The following is a 20,779-nucleotide window of genomic DNA, read 5'->3' on the forward strand; positions in this document are numbered from 1 at the left end:
CCCTGTATCCACTTTCTCCATGTAACCAATTTGATGCTCATCTTTTTCCAGAGGAATAATATTGAGAAGCAGAAGTTGCTGAGAAGGAGAAAGATTCTGTACCCATATCACTGGAGAAAGATGTGGAAAAGAACGTCCGTATATTCCAGTGGCTTTCAGGTAGGAGATACAGCACATAGCATATGTGTTTCTGGGATTGCGTGGTGGTTTGTTTTGTGCTGTGCCATGGGGAAAATTGATTGATTTGAAAAGTTGATTCCTTACTGCATCCTAATCTGTCTGTGCAAAAACATTAGAAACATTCTTATAATACCTAGAGCTACCCTTGCCTGCCTGCCTTTCAAATCTGCCTCCTCGAAGCTCCTCATACGGTGTTCATTAACACACACAAAAAAAAACCTGACGGAAGAGATGTCAAAATTCAGAACTATGAATGTGTGTCCATGCAATAACAATACTGGCAGGATATCTGAAGAGTCCTTGGCATAGTCAGCTGAAATGTTTAGTTATGAGCAGTAAACTATTTAAACCTGAATCCATCAGGAAAACTTGGAAAGGTCTTCCATCTTTCTTGATGCACTCTTTGGTCATTGTCAGAGAGCCATAATTGCTTGATATATTTTATGTCACCTGTCAGAACAGTTGCAAGTGGTGTTTCTTATCACAAAGAGAGTCTATCTTTTAATAATGAGTACTTTCTTTTGCATGATCTCAATGTACATGAGATAAATAAACCCTTTACTGTGAGGGAATGATATGTTTTATCCCTGGTTTATGAGTGGGAAAATTAAGGCAAGAAAAGCTACACAAGATATGTGAGAAATACATGTACAGCCCCCTGACATCATAAGTGCTAAAGTCATCCTTCCTTCTCCACATTCTGGAGATTAAGGAACCAGTTATTCATGAAAACTCTTTGTTTTAATGGCCATTTCCACTCTGCTGCTCTTTTGGGGAGGGGGTCTTTTTTATTTGCTTTCCACTCATTTATACTCACTTTAAATCCAATAACAGAAAAAAATTAAATTACTTTCTGCTAAGAACAGGGCCATGTGTCTGAGCTCCACACTGTCCTGGAGAACTAGGGCAGTTCCCCTTTGCCATGCAGGTAATTCAATTTACAAGGAGTTTGTAAGATAATGGTGAATGAAGCATGAGCTTGTTATGTCCATGGAGAAATTAGTTCTCAAAAGAACACTGATGAAAGAAGTGGGGAAGGAAAACTCAGCAAAACAAAATGAGAAAGGTTATAAACATGTTAAGCTGGGCTTCCCTACTTCAGTGTTTGGAGCTGTCTCCGCTATAAATTGTATTGACTAAGAAACTTATTGGAGCTACCTGCTGCTATCAATTACTTTCCACTTATTGCTTTCTTTACCTGCTGGGCAGTCGATAGTCTGACAGAACAGAAGCCCCAAGTCTTCTTAACTTAGAGCTCATGAAAGCTGGAAAACAGAAGAAACTAATTTCCACTACTGCTGTTTCCTACTGGAAACAACCCACCTGGCTCATATGGGTGGGCTTTTTCTGGTGTCGGGAATTGGGATGGGAGAAGTCCGTGACTCTATGGAGTATGAGAAATCCTACAAAATGCTGTGGACTTACGTGACAGGCAGTTCTCAGCATGTAGTCCCATGGTGGAGCTGCCAGTCCTGTCCTGTGCAGTGTGTCTGAAGCTGAATACTGCCTCTAGAGCCTTACACTGCAGAGCAGACAAAGGTATTGTCAGGTAATGAAATAAGGATGTGAAAGGGATGGGATGGAAGATTCGTAGCACAGCATAATCCTCTGTTTTTTCCACCCAATGCTGCAGTGACTCTGGTAAGTTAGGGGAAATCTGATCTAACCCTATTAATTTTATGGTAAAAAGGAGGAGAAAGCAATAGAGCCACAAGACTGTGAATGTCAGCAGCCCTTCTGCTGTTCTGGAGTCTCTTTGTAACTCCCTTTTATACCCTGCAATGATTCCTCTGTAGCCTGCAGTTTTTGACCCTTCAGGCTCTCTGATGGTGAAGGAAATGATTGGCTGTTTTTGCTGATTCTTTATATAGATCTATATATATAAAAAAGATAAAAAAATAAAGCAAAGTCTAGCTCCTCTTTTCCGAATTCAGACCTCCAGAATCAGAGCAGCCCACAGGATTTTCTTGGCAAAAATCCAGTAAAATAAATGGAAATGAACATCCAAGTTGTTGAAAAGGCTTTGAAAATCTCAGCCTAAGTCCTTAAAAGTCCATTTACTTTCTCACTGCTGTGACTTCAGGTCAGCTTGGGCTCTTGACTTCACTAACTGCTTTAAAACTACCTTGAATTTCTCATCTCTTTTATCCTATGGGATTTTTCTTTCTTTGCCTTTTTTCTCTGACCCATCATAAATCCTTTCTTTTTTCCCTTCTTGCACAAAACCAGCCAGAGATGCAGGGCAGGGGCAATGTGAGGGCGTGCCTGATTCAGAAATACACCCCTGGCATGCCCTGCAGCCAGATCACCTCAGGCTGTTGTCAGTTCTTGCATGCTAAGCAAAATTGGACTGGATGACAGATGCTGAAGGAAACCTGGATTTTATAGGAGGCAGTGTTGGGAACCTGTTGGCTTTGCACAAGGCCCTTACGTGTGACACTGATTGGTTTGGTCCTAATGTTGGCATGTGGTATGGGGAATCAGTTGAGGAACCAGTGATTTTGCTCAAATGTTGCCCATTTCCATGGTATTTACTGTGAATTTAGCATTATTTCATCTTCTTTTTTCAACCCTGGAGATCCTCGAGGAACAAGATGCCACAAGTTATTTTGTTGTGTTCAGAAGTCAATTCCAGTCTTTCACAGTTGCAGTGAAAAGCTTGAACATTTGTCGCAGGTACGACCTAAAGACTCAGAAGCCAGAAGGCAAAAGAGAGCACTTATTTATAAAAGCATCCTGTTTGATAAGCCAATCTGATGATTATAAAGTGTCTGAGTTGGATTTGAATTCAAGGGAGTTAAAAAAGTTCTAAAAAATGCTGACTGCCAGCAGCCCTCTTGCCCATATTTATCTATCTAGTGATCTTGGGTGCCCAGACCCTGATACCATAAAGAGGCAGGGAGATCTCAGTACTTTCTAGAAACAAATCCCTTGAAGGCATTTGTCAGTAGGATCGTGGATTGTTAGTCATGTCTGAAAAATCACGCTTTATGCTGACTGTACGAGTGCTAGTGCCAGTGGGATTTTGAAGGATGCCGTGTGGGCTAATACAAACTGAGCTGGAGAATGTAACATTATCCTTTGTGCCTAGACTGAAGCAGCGCCCTAGCAGGCTCTTGGAGGCAGCTAGTGCATCTGGAGCACACTGTTAGCAGGGCTGCGCAACTGCATTCTTGACCTGGAAGACCAGAGATCTCACGGCATTTTTACTTTTAGGGCACTGTTTTTAATTTCTTCTGTTGTGACCATGGTTCAATATGGTGCGAAGGCACTGGCAGCCCATCTGAATTCTTCCCCTATATTTTTAGCCAGATATGGGAGTCTTTAATTTTTCCTGGTCTTTTGTACCAAGGGCTCTTGTGCTGTTTTCTGCTGAAGAGATGGCTGCATTTAATTTAGATGGACAAAAAGAGACTTTTTAATGTAAAAAGCTGAACATGACTATATATTGCAGAGAGATATTATTTAGCATGCAAAAAAAAGGGCAGTCTTACCCTGGGGTGCCAGGAATTTGTTTTCACTTGTTAGAGTGCAGTATGAACTCGTTAATTTGATAGCGTATATGTAAGTGCTATCTTTCTACTTAAAATTGTGACAAATTCACCCTCAGACATCTCACAGTTACTGCTCAGCTTCACGTCTTTGCATCTTGAAAAGTCATTGTGACAAAGGCAATTGAATTTAGATCTGCCTGGCCCCAAATTAATCACTTTTCATACCTGAGCTAAAGGAATTTGCTGGGGTCCTTTATGAGCAAGACACAGGTATGGACTGCGACACAGATTAGCATCTCTGAATCTGCCTGTCAGAGGGCGATGAAATGCTCATGTGGAAGAATACACTGGCAAATGCACATGTCTTCTGCCAGTTCATTTGCCTAGAGTGTATATTTCTCAACTGCCACATTAAAATTGTAATGCCTGTAACAGGTCCTGAAATTACAGTCAGGAGCCATATTCCTCTGACCTTCTCCATATTCTGTTTGGATTGACTCCTTCTGCCAATTTAGCCAGGCAGCCAGAAAGTAAATAAATGCTCCCCACCTGGCAGGTGCAGAAAGGTTAGATTTGCATAAAGTGGCCAGTGTAAATTTCTCCTGTTTGTTGTCACCTCTTCTCTCCAACTGGGAATTCCAAGGCAGAGATAAATGTCAGCTGGAAATAGCACTTCAGTGTCAGCAGTTAATCTCTTCCTGCTATTTCCCTGTAGCCACTTTGTGCTGCTCTTTACCACATGGATCAGCCAATCATCTCTTGTGTGAGCCTCTCATTACTGGGCTCTTCTGTTATCGCTTTGCTTACATCCTTGATTTTCCTTTTACATTGTCTCTTTGTAAATTAAATTCTTCTCAACTGCTAAGTCACTGTGCTGAAGTGGTTGTGTGAAACAGCCTGCTACCACTTTCGTTCCCTGAATGGTTCAGTGTGTCTGTACCCTTCGCTCCTGAGCCTAGGTGGATTAAGAATCACATAGATTCTCTTTTATGTGTTCATTTTATAGCAAGCAGATCATATGAGGCATTGTAGGTCCCCCAGCTGAGAATTCAGTTTTGCAAAGCCCTAAGCTGTTCCTGAGGTCACTGACTGCTGCTTGCTTGCCAATGTTACTGAGAGTCCAAGAGAGTCAGTCGGAGTTCTGCATCTTGTGCACTAAAATCTCAGCAGTGCTCCTCTTGTAAGTGCTTGTCTCTTGCTCAGGAACTGTTGACTAATGGGGATGCCACGACTGAAAAGAAGGAGAATGAGAGCCTCATGAGTGGGTCCGGTTTTTCAGGTCTTTGATTTGGACATTCATTCAAGGGCCTGCTGCAGGTGCACCCTGTTACATGTTAGTCTATAATGGTTGAAAAGACTTCACTAGATGAGAGCAGGGACTCCCCACTTGGGCTTCCCCACTCACTCTGCTTTTAACTCTCTCTGGCTATTAGTGCCACTTAGGAGGCAGAGGACTCTCTAATCACCCTTTTCTCCAGTACCATATCTCTCTGATTTTTTCAGGTTTCCCTTGCTTATCCTGAGTGTTCTTGGTGATCTGCTCCAGCTCTGGTTTCTTTTCCTTCTTAATCTTCTTCTGCTTTCTCTTTTTCTTTCACACACACACACACACACACAAATGCACCTTCAGCCATTAGTCTACAGTAAAGCTTACAGCTCTGTTGTAGCTCAACTCAGATCAACCCTTGTCCTTGTGTTTTGAATGGTAACCTCCATTGCTTCAGTTTGTACCAAACAAAGAGACATGTAAGTGTTCTTTGATTTAGCCTGAATCAGGGACAGCTGCTCTTCTCACTGGTTCCAATGAGATTTAACCTAGCCCATAACAACGAGGTCCATATTGCCATGTCCCTTCTGCTTTGCCCGTGTGCCAGAGTGATCCTGTCTTCCAAGCAGCCACCTGCCCCCTGTTTTTTCCAGCTGCCTCCATCTGTTCTCAGTAGAGTCCCCAGTTCCTTAAGAGCTGTTTCCTGGCTGGTCTAAACCAGACTCATCCATACCCTCAGAATAAATTGTTCAGTCGTTTTGGCATTTCTCCAAGAACAGTTTGGCCCCTTCATGTTGGACTGTGGTGGAGGATGGCTTTCTGCTCTGTCTTGCCTTCTGTAATGTGTTCAAAATGCACTGTTTCAGACAGCCTCTCCAGTGCTGCTATTGCTGCCTTCAGTGAGAGGGAGGAGGTGAAAGAAATAGATCAGTAATTTGGTTCTAAATCACTTCCCCAACAAAGCCAGTGGTGAAGGTCACTTGTAATGAAGCTGTCATACAGGTAAGGCCTCACAATCAGGGAGAAAAAGAGGAAAAGGAAAATGAGGCTGGAGATGAGTTCATTGTAATCTTGAAGCAATTTCATGGAGATGTAGGTGTTTGGATTGAAGTCCGGGATGCTAACAGGAAGGTCACAAGAGAGAAACTGCTTGTGTGGAGTTTGTCTGTTGTAGGAAGGTCCTTTAGGGGTGCTTAGCCCTAACGGTATGAAAACCTGTGAGCAGAGTCCCATGCTCCAAGCTCTTTGGGGGAAGGAAATTATGAGATTAAACCATTGTGACCCTGCCTGAATGCCTACAAAGTGACTAGGCATAGATTCACATCCCCTCAGTATTGCAGGAGGGTTTGCATGAAGGTTTGGAGACCCCAAATCCATTCCCATAGCAGAGTGGTAGTGTGGAGAAAAGAATCTCTGATTTGCAGGAAAAGGAGAAAATATGACTTCTTAATCAAAAACATTTATAAACTGTTGAAAATCCTTTTTTTGACATTTAAAATTTATGCTTTCAAACAAGAAATTAATTTACCAAAAAAAGTAAATATGTCTTTTAAAGGTTGACATAAAATGAATTGGTATTAAATTATTGCAAAGAAACCTATTCACTGACCCAACTTGATTTTTTTTTAGACAGGGAGTTTAGGTTCAGAAAGATTTTTGTGGTATTTGATTTTTCATCTGGTTTCAGGATCAAAATTATTGTTTGTCAAGATTGACATTCTCTGGCTTCCATCTCAGGCTAGCACTGTGCCTGGATGGGGGCTGCCTACGGCTTTGGTGTCCTGTATGAATCCACTCCCTCTGCTGCAGTTCAGCTCAGACCAAATGTCTTTGTTGGCACAAAAAATTGTACCCATGTAGCCAAAACTTGGGAGCTCGATTCACCCACCCAACAGCAGGTCCAGGACACTTGGAAAAATGCTGTGTGCCCAGGGCTGAGACTTGCATGTGAATCCTGAGCACTCCCCTTAGTGCTGCTTGTCCCCCAGCTCAGTGCCTCCATTCTCATCTGCCCAAGTCTCATCCTGGCTCCCCGTGAAACAAATTGTTCATTGATGCAGCTTTTGATTAAATTTCTTGCCTCTTTTCCAGAATTATTTCCCCTGGGATTTCCAGAAAAGCACTGCAGCAGAGAGGAGTGGGAGTGAGGGAAGGAAGAACAAGCAAGGTTCCCCCTGATATACAGCCTTGAGAGCTGCAAAGATGTTCAAGAGAGGGAGATGGGATGACCCGTCTTTATGGTGACCCTGTAGCGTGCATCATAATAACTGTTCATTGAAATCCATGGGAGGGGGTGTGAAATTTAGTGTGAAAATATTTCCTGTTGGTGCCCCTGGGTCTAACTCCCAGCGTCCCGCCTTCTCACCCACCATCACAGATTTCTTGTGATCTCTGGAGAACCCAGATCCCTGGCCCAAAGAGAGCATTATTTTAACCTGGCACTTGGGCCCCAGGACTCGGTGATATTTATACTGTCAATGGTGGGAAGAGGAAAAGAAATAGTGCACTTGCTGGGTTTTACAGTTCCTCTCGTGTTTATCATCATTGAAGTTCACTGGAAAAAGACTTCAGGAAAGACAAGCAGGAAGTAAATCTCTTTCTTCTCTGGGGAGGCTGTTTGGATTGTGAGAGATTTCCATGACCAAATTTAGAAGGAACTTTTCGAACTGCTAGGCAGGGGAATTTTATAGAATAAGCCATGGATTTCAGAGGGTACCCTCAACAAATAGTGGTGTATCTCTTGGGTGCAGTGTCCTTTGGGGAGGGCTTTGGCCCACTGATGATGAAAAGGCATCAGTCATCCTTTACAGCAGTGTTTTGACAGTTGCTTAACTGTGGTGTAAGAAACTGCATGAGAAACCAGGCATGTTGAACGAGACTTTTAAGTGTCTTTCAGGGCTTCTGGAATGAAGCCTAAAAGGAAAAGTCTTGAGGGTTGTTTTGTCACGGGCTTTTGTTGGGGCAGGATCTCAAGTGTCTGTGCTTTGGGCACGACAAAGCCGGCATCCTTGGAGAGCTTATTATCACAACTCCTTGAACAACTGGCCACTCCCAGAGGGCCCACATGTACAATAATGCAATGAAGAACTGTTGCCTTCAGTCTCAGGCTAGAGCTCTTCTACATCACACCCCCTGCCTCTTTGTACAGCTCTGGACATGTGGCCTTTGTTTGGCTAATGAAGCTGTCTGGAGCTCTGAAAGCCCAAGCATGCTCCTAGCGCTCATTATCTGGTTCCTACAGCAGGAGCCTCCACCAGCAGCAGCCTCACTTAAATATCTGTTATTTCGTAAGAACCAAAAGGATCAATGCAATTGGAAAAGCAACTTGGAGATTCCCCATTTCATGGGGAAAACAGTGCAGGTAATTAAACTTGACAAAACTTTTTGATAAGTGACGACACCTTTGAAGGAATGTAATCTCCTTTCACAAGCATAGTGTCTATATCCTGATGCATACCACGTGCATATATAGACACAATGGCAGGCATATATACCTGTTTGTCTTTGAGCACATGCCAATGTATATGCAGTATACACAGCTGATATGCAATATCATAAACTTGTGCAAGTAAAGAAATATTCTTGGTCATAATACTGCATAATTCTGCCCATATGTGCGTAAGTGGTGATGTGCACACATGACAGAAGCTTGGAAATGATAGAGAAATAGTTAATAACTCCCATGCTCTGCTTACATTTTTTGCAGTTACAAAATATGCTGTAGCCAAAAACGTTGGTTTGTTTGCTGCAACTTTCCATCAGCGCCCCTCTGTCCTAGTGTTTGGTTTTATTTTACTTATTTATTTGTGTGTCACACCTATGACGATGCCTTTGTTAAAATCCAAAGAAAGCCCATCAATGTAGTGGACAAATAAATAAGCCTCCAAGGTTTAACTTAGGCACGTTCAGATAAGCAGATCTCCCAAAAGCATACTTTGGAGTGGTGTCACCTCGTGTTGCCCTGTGGCATAGCAGTGAAAATGGATCTTTTCCAATATTTAAAAAAAAATCTGAAATTTTCCTGCAGAGTTTTTGTACTAGAAAATCGTGTCCTTGGTTGCAGGCTCATCTGTTAGACAATGCATCTTGACGTCATACATCCTGAGCCAAGCTGTGGTCCATCGTTTCCTGCTAGAACACATAATTGGGCTTGGGAGCAAAGAGCAATTGTGGGATACAAAACCAACTCTCCACGGGACTCTTTACAAAGATTTTTCACAGTGGGAGCTGGCCACATTCCCCTGAGCTGCACAGATGCTTGAAAAGGGGGCTTGAATTTCCATGGCAACAGGCTGCATTCTGCTGACTCTGGTAGTCTGTCAGTCTCCGGATATGTCTGTCACCCCTGGTGCTCTGAGTTTCAAGGCCAACAATGTGTGATGGACAGAGATTGAAGTGGGGTTGTGCTGGGGTCAGACATCTTGGTCAGGGGAATGTACTACTAACACACCAGGGGAGAGGCAGTGTGAAGTTAAGATGATACAGGCGAATCCTCCGGTCTGGCTCAGACATCAGTTACAGTAGGATCTTGCTAGTTGAGCCATCGTCTGGTTACTAGGAAGCTCAAAGGCATCATGTCACAATATGATTGTGTCCTTGTCTAGCTCCTCTCATCTGAAAAGCTCATTTTTTAGATACGTCAGATGACAAAGTCTCACAGTGTCTCTGTGAGGCAGTCACAGTGGGGAAACTGAGGCAGCCCTAGGAAGTAGCTAGATATACAGAAAATGCTAGTGCCAGAGCTAGGAGCAGGATCAAGAAGTTCTCGTTTCCTCTGTTCCCCCACCTCATTGTGAGGAGCTGTCATCTTTCATGTAACTTGTTAAGTAGGAGGATATTCCTGGTTATTTCTTGAGTCACTTCTAAGAAGAAAAAACATTTAACACACACATACTCAAAATAATAGGTAAATATGTTATAGTGGAATAGAGGACAGTAGCTATGGACAAATCTGAGGAAAGGGAATTGTGAGCTAAGAGATAAGGGTGGGATGGGCTGAGGAGTTTTCTATTTCTGGGTGGGATTGAAGCAGAGGAGGAGGGCAAGGTGCATTAATGGCGGTGTGAGGCTGAGTACAAACTCAGAGGGATAGGAAAGGCTCTGTCTGTCTTGAGTTTATCCTGAGTTCAGTGCAAGCTCAAGGACTGGCACAAATTTTGTTTCCCATGACCCATGTATTTCCCATGAGCTGCCGGAAAAATATGGGTTACAGCTTACAAGAGAGCGTTTACTGAAAGGGCTGTGCATTACTGGAGCCAGAACATTGGACCTGGGGGAAAGGGCAGACAGGCTCATAAAGGAGGTTGCTGTGATGATCTCTGAGATCTTTGCCAAGCTGCCTGGAAATGTCTTCTTTTAACATGTATATGATGATCCTGGTTTTCTGTTGTCACGCGAAGCCACTCCAGCACAGAGGCACCACTTGTGGCAAGCTGGGCTGAGAGGAGGCGCTGAGGGACGGGGATGGTGTGCCGTCCTTTTCCATCATGTGGGAACATATTGGTGTGACTGTGCTGCAAGATGTAAGGGGGTGGCAGGCAGAGCACTAGCCTCAACTAGCTGCACTAAGGGGGGGAAAATGTATCTTGGCCCCCTCGGGGACACCACCCATACTGTGAAAGAGATATCCAATGAAGACGTCACTTCTGTGTGCAAATGGGAGAGGAGTGGGACGGAGGGAGCTGCATCCCCTTTGAGAACTGGGTTATCCTTAGGGAACTGGCATGCAGGGGAGACTGAGCATCTGTAGGCTGGCAGGCAGCATTTGCCTCTGCTGAGCAAGTGTGTTTATCTCTAGAGCTCTCAGCAATGTTTATGGCTGAGGAAGGGTGTAAATCTCATCGGATTCAAGTCCTTGGTGGATAATTATTCCCTCCTTCTTCCACCCCCACTCCCCATGCGCTCCTGCCCTGGATATGAGATGCTGTTCATAGATTATAAATGGATGCAATGCTATGCTTAATGTGGAGAGACACCTTATAATCAGGTGAGGCACAGGGTGGGAGGTGAGGCACAGGGTGGGAGGCAGCTTGCCAATTCCTGCTCCTTCCCATGTGTAGTCAGTCCCTGAGCCTCCTGTCATGCTCATCTTTGGGAAGCTCATTTCTTCCATTTCCCCTTAAAATGACTTGTAGCCTATAAAGCCTGGAGCAGGGCAGCTGCGTGCTCAGCATACTAAGGTGCCGTCCCTAACAGGAGAAGGTGGCGGGGTGCAGGGAGGGAGGCTGTGCCACTCTAATTCCACATCAGGACTCTGGTTTGGCTCTTGCAGCTTATGAGGCTATCAAAGCCTCTCACTTAATTACAGCCATAGCAATCAATCTTTCTTCCTGTTCATTACGCTTCCAGCCAGGGTTAGCAGTATTTTTATTCTTGAGGCCTCAGGAGAATTTTCAGTTCATAAGGCATCACAGCCAAACATAGTGACTGGTATGGGTTGTGTCCATAGGAGTGCATTCCTGCCCCATGGCTGGAGGAAACGTGTGGGGCAGTAAAGCTTGGGACATCTGGCACTGTGAGATTTGGTTCTGTTTTGCACGATGAAGGTCCATTGAATGGGCCCTGTGCCTGGAGAGGCATACAGGGCTTTGCATTAACTTGACATGACCAGCTGAGTTGCTAGAGCCCTTGCACAGAGGCAGTTAGTTGTTCCAAGGCATTATGACTGGGCTGAGTGTAACATATCAAGTCATTATGGCATTATCTCTTCATTACACGCAAAGTGCTGTTGGAGCTCAGGGAGGAGCACAGGGACAAAGACAGAGAGGAGGGAAGCGGCTCATTAGCTGCCCAGAGGAATCAAGCTGAACATCTCTTTTTCTCAGGCAGAGGCTCTGTCAACACCTGCAAAGAACAAGTCTATTAGAAATTAGGGCTTGCTGAAGGACAGCTATGTGCATCAGTATGTACATGTGCTAAGACACAAGTAGAGCATGTCACCTACATACACCCCTACCCCTGGACCAACTAACACACATACAATGCACATCTTGCATAATCCCATAATGCAAGAACAAGCAGCTTCCCTTCCATCACTGTTCACTTAAATTTAGAAACACATGTACCAAAACATGCTCTTGCATCTACACACATGTTCATCTGCTTTATAGGGACTCCTTACAACCGTGTCCAACACAGTCACATCTAACAATCTCACATGTGCTTACCCTCCTACCAGAGCATGCACAGCAACTGCACCAAGCCTACACCCTACGGACAGGGAGTTCTGTCTCCCCTGTATTCATTCCTCTGTGCTCATACTGTGCACTCCAGTGCATTCTGTCCTTTCAGCTGTGAAATCTGCTTCTACACAGATGCATTCACCAGCACAAGTATGTTCTTTCTTTTCCCTTCCTTCCAATTTTCCTTTATCCTGGTTTCCATGAGTTCTGCTGGCATGCACTGGGGCTCCCACAGGTTTTCCCACAATCATGCCCTGTCAGAACCAGCTGGAGCGCTTGCAGCAAACACAAGGACTGGCAGAGTGAGCTGGCACAATGGCTAGATGAGCTTTCTGGTGTAAGGCCCCCTTTCATGGGGGCCAGGAAGCATTGCAGCTTGCATGTTATTCTGGATGAAGCATGGGAAACAAACTCCTGGTGGTCTCTTAACTCACCCACCAGCTGCTGGACTTTTGTCTGCAGTGACTCCTTATCCCTGCTGCTCTCCCTCATCGGACATGGATCAGGAGGCCATTAACTTGTTTACTCCATGCTGGCCCCAGCCTCACAGACTTCTTGCTGGACAATATATCAAGAAAAAGCATTTGGCAAGATTTATGGGGCTGTTGCTGCCAACTGTGGACTGTGGAAAGTAAAAAATGTCCTTTCTGAGGCAATAAAATATAAAACGGGACCCAATTTCTCTCCAGGGTAGGAATCATTATGTTTGACAATGCTGTAAAACACATGGCGCTACGGCACGGGGGTGAGAGCCAGAGTAAACGCTGCCTTCGGAAACCTCATTCATTGCAAAGCTCAGATGTGTGATTCATTGCAAAACAAGACAGGAAGGGTCTTGGGTGGAGACAGTCTCCCTTCAGCCTTTCTCTTCTCTGAAAGGACTGGAAATCCCTCTACAAGCTTTGCACAGATTTTCTGAAACATTTTAAATTCATTCTGTTAAGTTGGAGTGAGTACTCTGGGTATATACAGTAAGACTGGTTTACTTCTTTATTAAATCAGTTTAGCTTAATTGGCTCACAGAATGATTAAACTGATGGAGTTATATGAAAGAGTTTTCACTAGTTAAACTGTACCAATTAGTAATCAGGCCTGATAGACCTGAATCTTTTTCTTTGTGCCAGAGACTCTGGGCTTTGTACAAAGACTTTGTACAAAGACTTTGTCTAGGGGAGAAAATAGCTCTCAGCTGATTAATTTCCACTTGTATGTCTGCCTATTTATCCTTCATTTTGTCTACACCTATTATTGTGGTGGTCTGTATATACTGTGCATCTCTGGCAATATTACTGTAGTGAAATGCCAACTACAAGAGTTTGATTTAAGTTACACTATGATAGGGAAGACCTATATTTCTAAAATCTATCTGAGGTGAGGGAAAGAGAAGGTGTTATGTCAGGCAGGAGTAGAAAATGAAGGAAGGTGAGAGATGTAGCTGTAGGGCTCAGTTGTTCCCCTGGGTGTCGATGGGAAAGAGATGTTCCTGCTAAAAATATAGTGCAAACTGCATTGTCTCATCCCCTATGCACTGTGCTCTGCAGAGCTTGTGTGCCCAGCAAAGTTATGTTAGCCTGGTGGGAGAAGCATCTTCTCTGGGTCCTTTTAACTTCATGTCAACATTTCCAATTCTTAATAAAATCAGATTGCCTCAGGACTGAAAATTCTTGATGTTCAGTTCTAGGGGGGCAATAATGAAAAGAGAGTCTTTTGAGAGGAAGAAAAAGTATACTGGGCAAGTCTGAGATTTCTGTCCTTTTCTCTAGGCTGACTTCTCCTGGAAAGACACCTTGTTCTTGCTTTGTAAGCACTAACCACTGACTCTGCAATAGTAGTGGTGTCCCAACAGTCTTGTGTTTGGCTGTGCTTGATGCTGGATGTCCCTTGGTAGATCAGACAATTTATGTTTTAAAGGGGGCTGGGGAAAACATAAGGTGGATCTGTCCTTCATTCTATGTATCTCAGGAAATTCAGTATAAATGCAAAAGGCAGTGAGATCACCTCAAGCCAAGACAGCAGGGGTTTTTGGCTTACCAACAGCATACCTCATACGACCAGAAGACAGAGTACTCCAATAAGTGGTTGCTTTGACTGCATTTGTAGATGCAGACGTTTACCTGAGTTGGGGCACTGTAATTAACTGACAGCTCCAAAGAACACAGTAATAAAATTTTGAACACATGCTATTCTGGATTAATGGTTACCACTACCAGCAGAACAAGATTCCTTTGATCCTCAGCAGTACACATTATTGTTAGCTTTTTCTTTCTCCAGTGGATTCCTTCTTTAATGGATAAGTTTCTTTTCTGGAATATTCTTAGATTCTGCTTATCTGGTTTCAAATGCTTTGAATCCAACTAGGGCATAATTTACACAAGTATTGAACATACCATATAGCCTGTAGTATGTGTCCCATTATATCCTAATAAATCTCTAGAATATGGACTATATGGGCTAAATTTTCACATGGTCACAAACTAAGGCCGGACTATTTGAAAGAGGTAAACACTCCCTTGATCTCTCAAATGCTGAACTATTTGTACATCACAGCCGCTTTGGAAAACATGCAAAAAGACCAGTCCCCACTGGCTCTAAAACACTAGAACATTTTTGCACAGCAACTGCTGCAGAATAGGTAAGTGTATTATATAAGGCACTCAATGTCAGGCAAAGGCAGTGGTGTGATTATGATGTGTGAAAGAAAATGAAAGAACTCTTAAAAACAAAGGAAAAAGAGGTGAAAAAACACATTGAGGGCAGCAATTTCTTGTTTGGACAAAACCTGACTTTAGTGAAGAACCCCTCTTTTATTTCTCCTGGTTTTCCTTATCATCTCCCAACACCGTATCTCCCTCTTCTATCAGGAACCTGCTCTGGGGTTTATTCTTTACTATGCAAGCTTGTCATGTCTGTGTTTAATGAAGTTTAATTATCTTCTGAGATTCAATGAATAATTATAAATCTCTTCAAGATGCAATCACAAGCACTTCATGGTTCATTAACGGTGGAAAATCAATTGTAATTCACGTAATCCCTCTCTCCTGACCAGCCATACGCTTGTCCCCCCTGTGCACCTTGTTGTTCCTCCCTCATTTCAACACTGGGGAATACATTAATCTATTTTCCTATGAAACAAGTTAGAGTTTAGGGTAGGGGCAAAGAATTGGAGAATGCAGGAAGTGGGAGATGGGAGCCTGGACAGTGAGGTTAGATAAGCCTACAAGTGAACTCCGTCTCATGCTGTGGGTGCTTTGGAGGTGTCATGAGCTCCAGATTGCCAGTTTCCTCGGTTTAGAGACACTCACCTCCAAGAGTGTAGTGGCCTCCCTTTGGGAATTGCCTTTGGCTGTATACATCTTGTCTTCCTCTTGATCTGGTGTTCAATTTGAACTCAAGTTACAATTTACCCTGTTGAAAATCTCCTGAGATCTGTGAGCCTTTGCACTATTTCAAAAATAAGGACTGAAAGTTTGTTTTTGTTGGGACTGAAAAAGCTGGAGGTGTCAGCCCTGGCACAGGAAGCTATTCAGTGCTATCTTTAACTTTCTAAACGGCAGGCAGCATGTGAATCTAGCTGCACAATGATCCTGGAGTGACCTTTCTAATTGAAACTCTTTAACCTTTCAGCACAATTATAGCTACAAAATTTTACTGAATGCAGAAAAGATGGTTGTTTTTTAATTTTTTTCTAAAGGTTAAAAGATTGAAAAATAAAAGAGAAAGTGAGATAGAGAAAGAGGGATGGAAATTAATGCAGTTGAGTTGCAGTTTCCAGCAGCCCCAGGAGAGCTCTGCAATGAAGATGACATTTCCATACAATTGACATTTCCTGGCTAGAGCAGTCCTCTGATTTGCAGCTTCTTGTGTGCGAAGACCATCATGAAGAGGATCATTTAGTTTCTCATATTCATCAAATGGGATTTAATTTTCCCCCATCCCCACATACCCCGCATCTCCTTTCCAGAACTGGTACAAGCTGCGAACTCTGCCTTTCCTTCACCTTTTGTAGGGGTGACCTTTGCCAAACCTCCTTCTTTTTCAGCTCTCTGTGGAGTTTTGCAGAAGTGAGACTTGCTTTTTACTGGAAAGATGGGTGGGATAGGAACAATGGCTCTCATGATTTCAACTTCCAGGTTTGGAAGTGAGTTTCTTTGGTTTTTTCCATTTATTTGTCTGTTTGCATGTTTGTGTTTGTGTGTACATCTCTTCTTGGCAGAAGTTGCTGTATGGCACTACAAGGACTCCACGCAGAGCATAACTTTGTGGCTTTCAGGGTCTGCGGGCTCATATATAGGCTTCCAGCATCCTACACACAAGTCCTTCATGGGTGATAACTTCCTGCTGGGCACAGGTTGCTATGGAACAGAGCAACTTTTCTTCCAGATTGTAGAAATTTTTCCAAAGTGCATGTATCAAACTGGAGATGTATGCTCCATGACACTACATTGCTTTGAATCTGCTTAACTCAATTTAGTTGAGTAGGATATGCATCTTCAGCTGAATTATTCCTCTTCAATAAATATGTTGCTGCAGTAATCAATTGGCATGTAATTAACAAACAATAACTATCTTATTAAACCTAAATGACATGCAAATGCAATTCGGATTAATTTAGATCCCCAGTGACAAGTTCCTTTGCTTCCCCTTCAGCCATTGCTCCTCTTGAACAAGAGCTGCTGCCACGGCTGTCACTAGATACAATAATTGGCATGCTGCCTTCTAGGGCCGTGTTGAACCAATGTTTCATGCATGGCTTGTGCTTGCACAGCAAGTCACTATGGGCAAAGCTGGATCAGTTCAGTCAGCAGCTGTAGGCCACAAGGCACAGTGCTTTTATTAACCCTCTAATCCTGATACTTCCCTACAGGGGCACTTCAGACAGCACAGAGATCAAGGCCAGCCCTTTCTTTTCACTCCTTGCCACCAGTGCCATAGCTTCTGTCTTTGCCCCAAACCATGGCTATTCTCAGCCTCTGCCTCAGTCCCTCTAATCAGTGCTTTGCTACCTCTCAGTGCCTGGCGGGTGTGCAGCTGCAGCAGTTCCTTAGACTGAAGCCGCAGCTGCTGTATATGTGCTAACTGCTTGCCCTGTCGCTCCACTGTCCCTTATTGCAGCTGCTCCCCTGCCTATCTCTCCAAACTGGGCTTTCTGAACACTTCTGCTCACCGAGCACAAGGGTGGATTAATGCAGTTCCTGGCTGGGAGCTGTTGTGTTGCTGGGAGCCCTGATGGATGGATGAGAGTAAACTAGAAACCCCAGCAACTTGGTGAAACAGGCTTTGCTAGCAATCAGATAATGTTATTGTCCTGATCAAATCTGAATTCAGGTGGTTACCAGCTGTGTACCATGGGACAGGATTTTGAATTAAATGACACAAGTTAGAGACAACATCTAAGGCACGGTTGTCCTAACTTGCCATGTAACATTGATATGTGGTGCTCATAACACACACTTTCAGCTGAGAAATGGTTGTGTTCAGTGGTGAATGAGCTGATCTTTACCTGGTGTCATCCAGGGCATTGGAGCAACACTCAAGGCACTTGAGTTTGTTTCTGGCTTGGCCAGTAATCTGCTCTAATACCTTAAGCAAGTGATTTAATCTCTCTGTGCTTTCGTTTTCCTGTTTATAAAATGGCTATAATGATACACTCTTTCTGCATAAAAAGCTTCAGTATCTTTTGCTGAAAAGAGCTGTGCAAAACTAGATGTTTTCTTTAATATCCTCTACTTTGATGTTTTGTGAAAATAAAAGACACTACAGATGAGATGATTAGATACAAGTTTGATAACTGTTGACAGATTGTTATTAGCAAGAAAGCCACTGGAAAGCATTCCTTGCAGATTTTGACCATCATGGGCAAATTCTTTCCTATAAATGTACCCCCCAAATCTTACTTGAGCACAAGTTACCTTTTGACCCTGCTTACACTGAGAGAATTGATGACTGACAAAGAACTTAATTATTTAGGAGAGAAGCTGAAGATAGGAATGGTATGCTGGTAGATAATTGTGCTTCAGTTACACACAGTAACAGAAAGACTTCGATGAGTAGTATTCCTGTTGTCTTAAATGTGTCTACAAAAGAAGGCTACTCCTGTAAAACTAAACTGCCTCTGAACTTCTTTCAGAGGAGAGATACACATTCATAGAATGACAGAAATACTTTAGCATCTTTTAGAGAAGAAGTGCCAAGCAACATGGAAACTTCTGCCTTAAATTTCCAAACTCGGATCTCCAGGACATATTCACACAGCTTTTAATTAATTGATGGTTCAAATCCTGGCATCTTGCAGGTGCAGGTGCAAGGTAAGGTAGTCCAAGAGCACATCTCAGATATTTTGCAATTCCTCATGCTGATTTAGGCCTGTTTCTCAACCCAGAGGAGCTGAATAGGAGTTTATCATTGCTTCAATGGAGCAGGGGCAAGCCCTTTACAGAAGGAGGCTTTCATTACTGTGCAGTGGTGAAAAGAGTCACTTACAGGGCCAGAATTTTTCAGTGGTGAGGTCTCAGAAAGAAATCCGTGTATGCTTCCAATGCAGATTAGCGTAATCTAATAGAGCCCAGCATTCAGGATCTACCAGATCCATTGTGCATAGGCTGTGGTGGATATAAACTGGCAATGGGCCATTAATGTGCAGACTTACAGCTGCTGAGGATCTGGTCTAGGGTGATAAATGGAAAAAATAGATACTTTTGTCCTTTATGAGATGCTCTGTATTTGTAGGAAATCTAGCAACTGCCCAGATTGAACTGTGACTTTTGGGAGGGTCTATACAAAACTGAAGGAGTGATTTCATACTCTGTCATAGTGGTCCAGGCTCATCACTGAGCAGAGTGTCATCTACTGCATGCCGAGAATCTTGTTTACGTAATTTTTTTTTAGAAATTTTAATCTCAACACTTTAATGCACTTGCAAGTCTTATGGGAGATGAAACTAGGAGGAAGCCACAGGGGACTCTGATGGGAAAAGAACTGGCTTACCCATTTCAAAATAGAATATTATTGCCAATGTAAAATGCAAGGGGCCAAGCGCAGGATCTGCCTAAAAACATTAGAACAGTCCAGAGCTGCAAAAAGGTTATAAAACACATATTTGTTTTCCCCAGTCCTGCAGCTGTCTGCCACGCTACTGAGTGGTAAACTGCTGAGGACTTCTGTAACGTATGCTGGTTGCCATATGAAGGTCTATGTCCCTCCTTCTGGCCATACCAGAACTGGGTGTATTTTTCCATGTATGTGAGTAGAAAGAGAGAGGGAGAGATCACCTTCCTTCCCTGTAATTTTGATGATGATGCTCTGGAATATATCCCACCAAGGGGAGCAGCTCCTGGACCCATTTCTTTCTTGCTTTTTACCTGCTTTCACCACTTTTAGCAGGGTGAGATAGGTGCAACACAGTCTCACTCCCAGTGGTGACAGTTCACAACTGCTTTGCACTGATACAAAGTGGGATACAAGAACAAGATGAAGAACAGACAAGGCCAGTACCTGGTAGGAGTTTGCCCTACATCCTGGAAGTTCCCTGTGCTGCAGGCTCTTGCCCTGCTTTTCTTTTGGGGGGGGGGGGTGAGGGATGACTTGTGTTAAGTGAGGGAGCTGCTGTTTGGGAATCATCTCTATTACAGAGCCATTAGATAGATGTTCCTGAAATAGCAGCAGATCAATTGATTCATAAGTAATTAATGCATTCCCCTCCCCTTGGGCAACTCAGAATCTATAGCTCAGGAATTAGATAACACAGCTCAGCTCTGTTCAGCTGAGAAAACATTGGCACTTGTCTTCCTCACAGCCCTGCACATACTACTGTGAGCACCATCTCCTACTGCAGAGACCTTCCCTGCTTGCGTTGGGAACCCTGGCAATTATCTTCTGTGTGAAATTGAGCATCTTCTGTAGTTGTTGGAGAATTCTGGGTTTAGCTGTTTAAATGGATGAATCACCTGCATGCCCCCCACAAATGCTGCTGCTGTCTTACCTTTTCCCCATTTATCTGGTAATGTCACTCAGTATTGTTGCCTGCAGCAGTGTGCAGACTGAAAGAGCAAGAGATGCTTCTGATCAACACCAGTGTCATTGAGATCAGAATCAGATCCTTTGCAATGTTACAGCAAGAGCTTGGCAGAACTTTAAAAAGGGAAAAAAGTCTGGTGCATCCATGTATGGAGACTCTGGTGCACACTATCAGAGATGGGCTTGAGTTCTGCATAGGTTTCTGGATTTCTCTTAGTGGAGCACCAGGACTCTGCAGCTGTGTACCCAGGAACAACTTATCCTAAGCTATATCACTTCTGACTTCAGACTAAGAAAAAATAAGGCTTTCTTTTGATTCCTGATCATAAACAACCTGTTCATGGCAGTGGTCCTTGTATGAGAACGGATGAGCAGCAAAACCCCACAAACCTGCAATGTGGCCAGGTGGCGTGGTTCTTGGGAATTCCAGTGGTGTTCTTTCTGTCGTCAGAGACAGTTAGATTAAATGGAAACAAAGACCTTCAAAAACTTGGGCTGAGTTACTACAGTTTTCTAATCCTCTAATATCCTGCAGATGCTCTGATTCAAACTATCTGGGCATGCAGTAGGGATTGAGCAGGTAGCATGCATTGGAGAGAAAGGAACCAAGCTCCTAATATTTCTAAGGCTTACAGGAATATTAT

At 43.4% G+C, this 20,779-nt stretch overlaps 1 protein-coding gene across 9 annotated transcripts in view; it reads left to right on the top strand.

Moving 5' to 3' along the window:
• UBIAD1 (UbiA prenyltransferase domain containing 1) overlaps nucleotides 1-20,779 on the top strand; it is a 105,223-nt gene that overhangs the window by 45,124 nt on the left and 39,320 nt on the right. For 4 of the 9 annotated variants that reach the window (XR_005932740.1, XM_041124608.1, XM_030016996.2 and 1 more), the window contains one exon: nucleotides 52-159. The exons of 1 other annotated variant lie outside the window; for it this stretch is intronic. Coding sequence is in view for 5 of the 8 variants with exons in the window: in XM_041124608.1 (XP_040980542.1) it covers nucleotides 52-159 (108 nt within the window). In the remaining 3 variants the exon portion in view is untranslated. Of the gene's footprint in view, nucleotides 1-51; nucleotides 160-5,807; nucleotides 5,874-7,032; nucleotides 7,176-20,779 lie in introns of those variants that run through there. 4 more of the 9 variants (XR_005932739.1, XM_041124619.1, XM_041124607.1 and 1 more) reach the window with 3 other exon arrangements.

This window comes from Aquila chrysaetos, chromosome 6 (assembly GCF_900496995.4).
Source record: "Aquila chrysaetos chrysaetos chromosome 6, bAquChr1.4, whole genome shotgun sequence".
NCBI classification, from domain to species: domain Eukaryota; kingdom Metazoa; phylum Chordata; class Aves; order Accipitriformes; family Accipitridae; genus Aquila; species Aquila chrysaetos.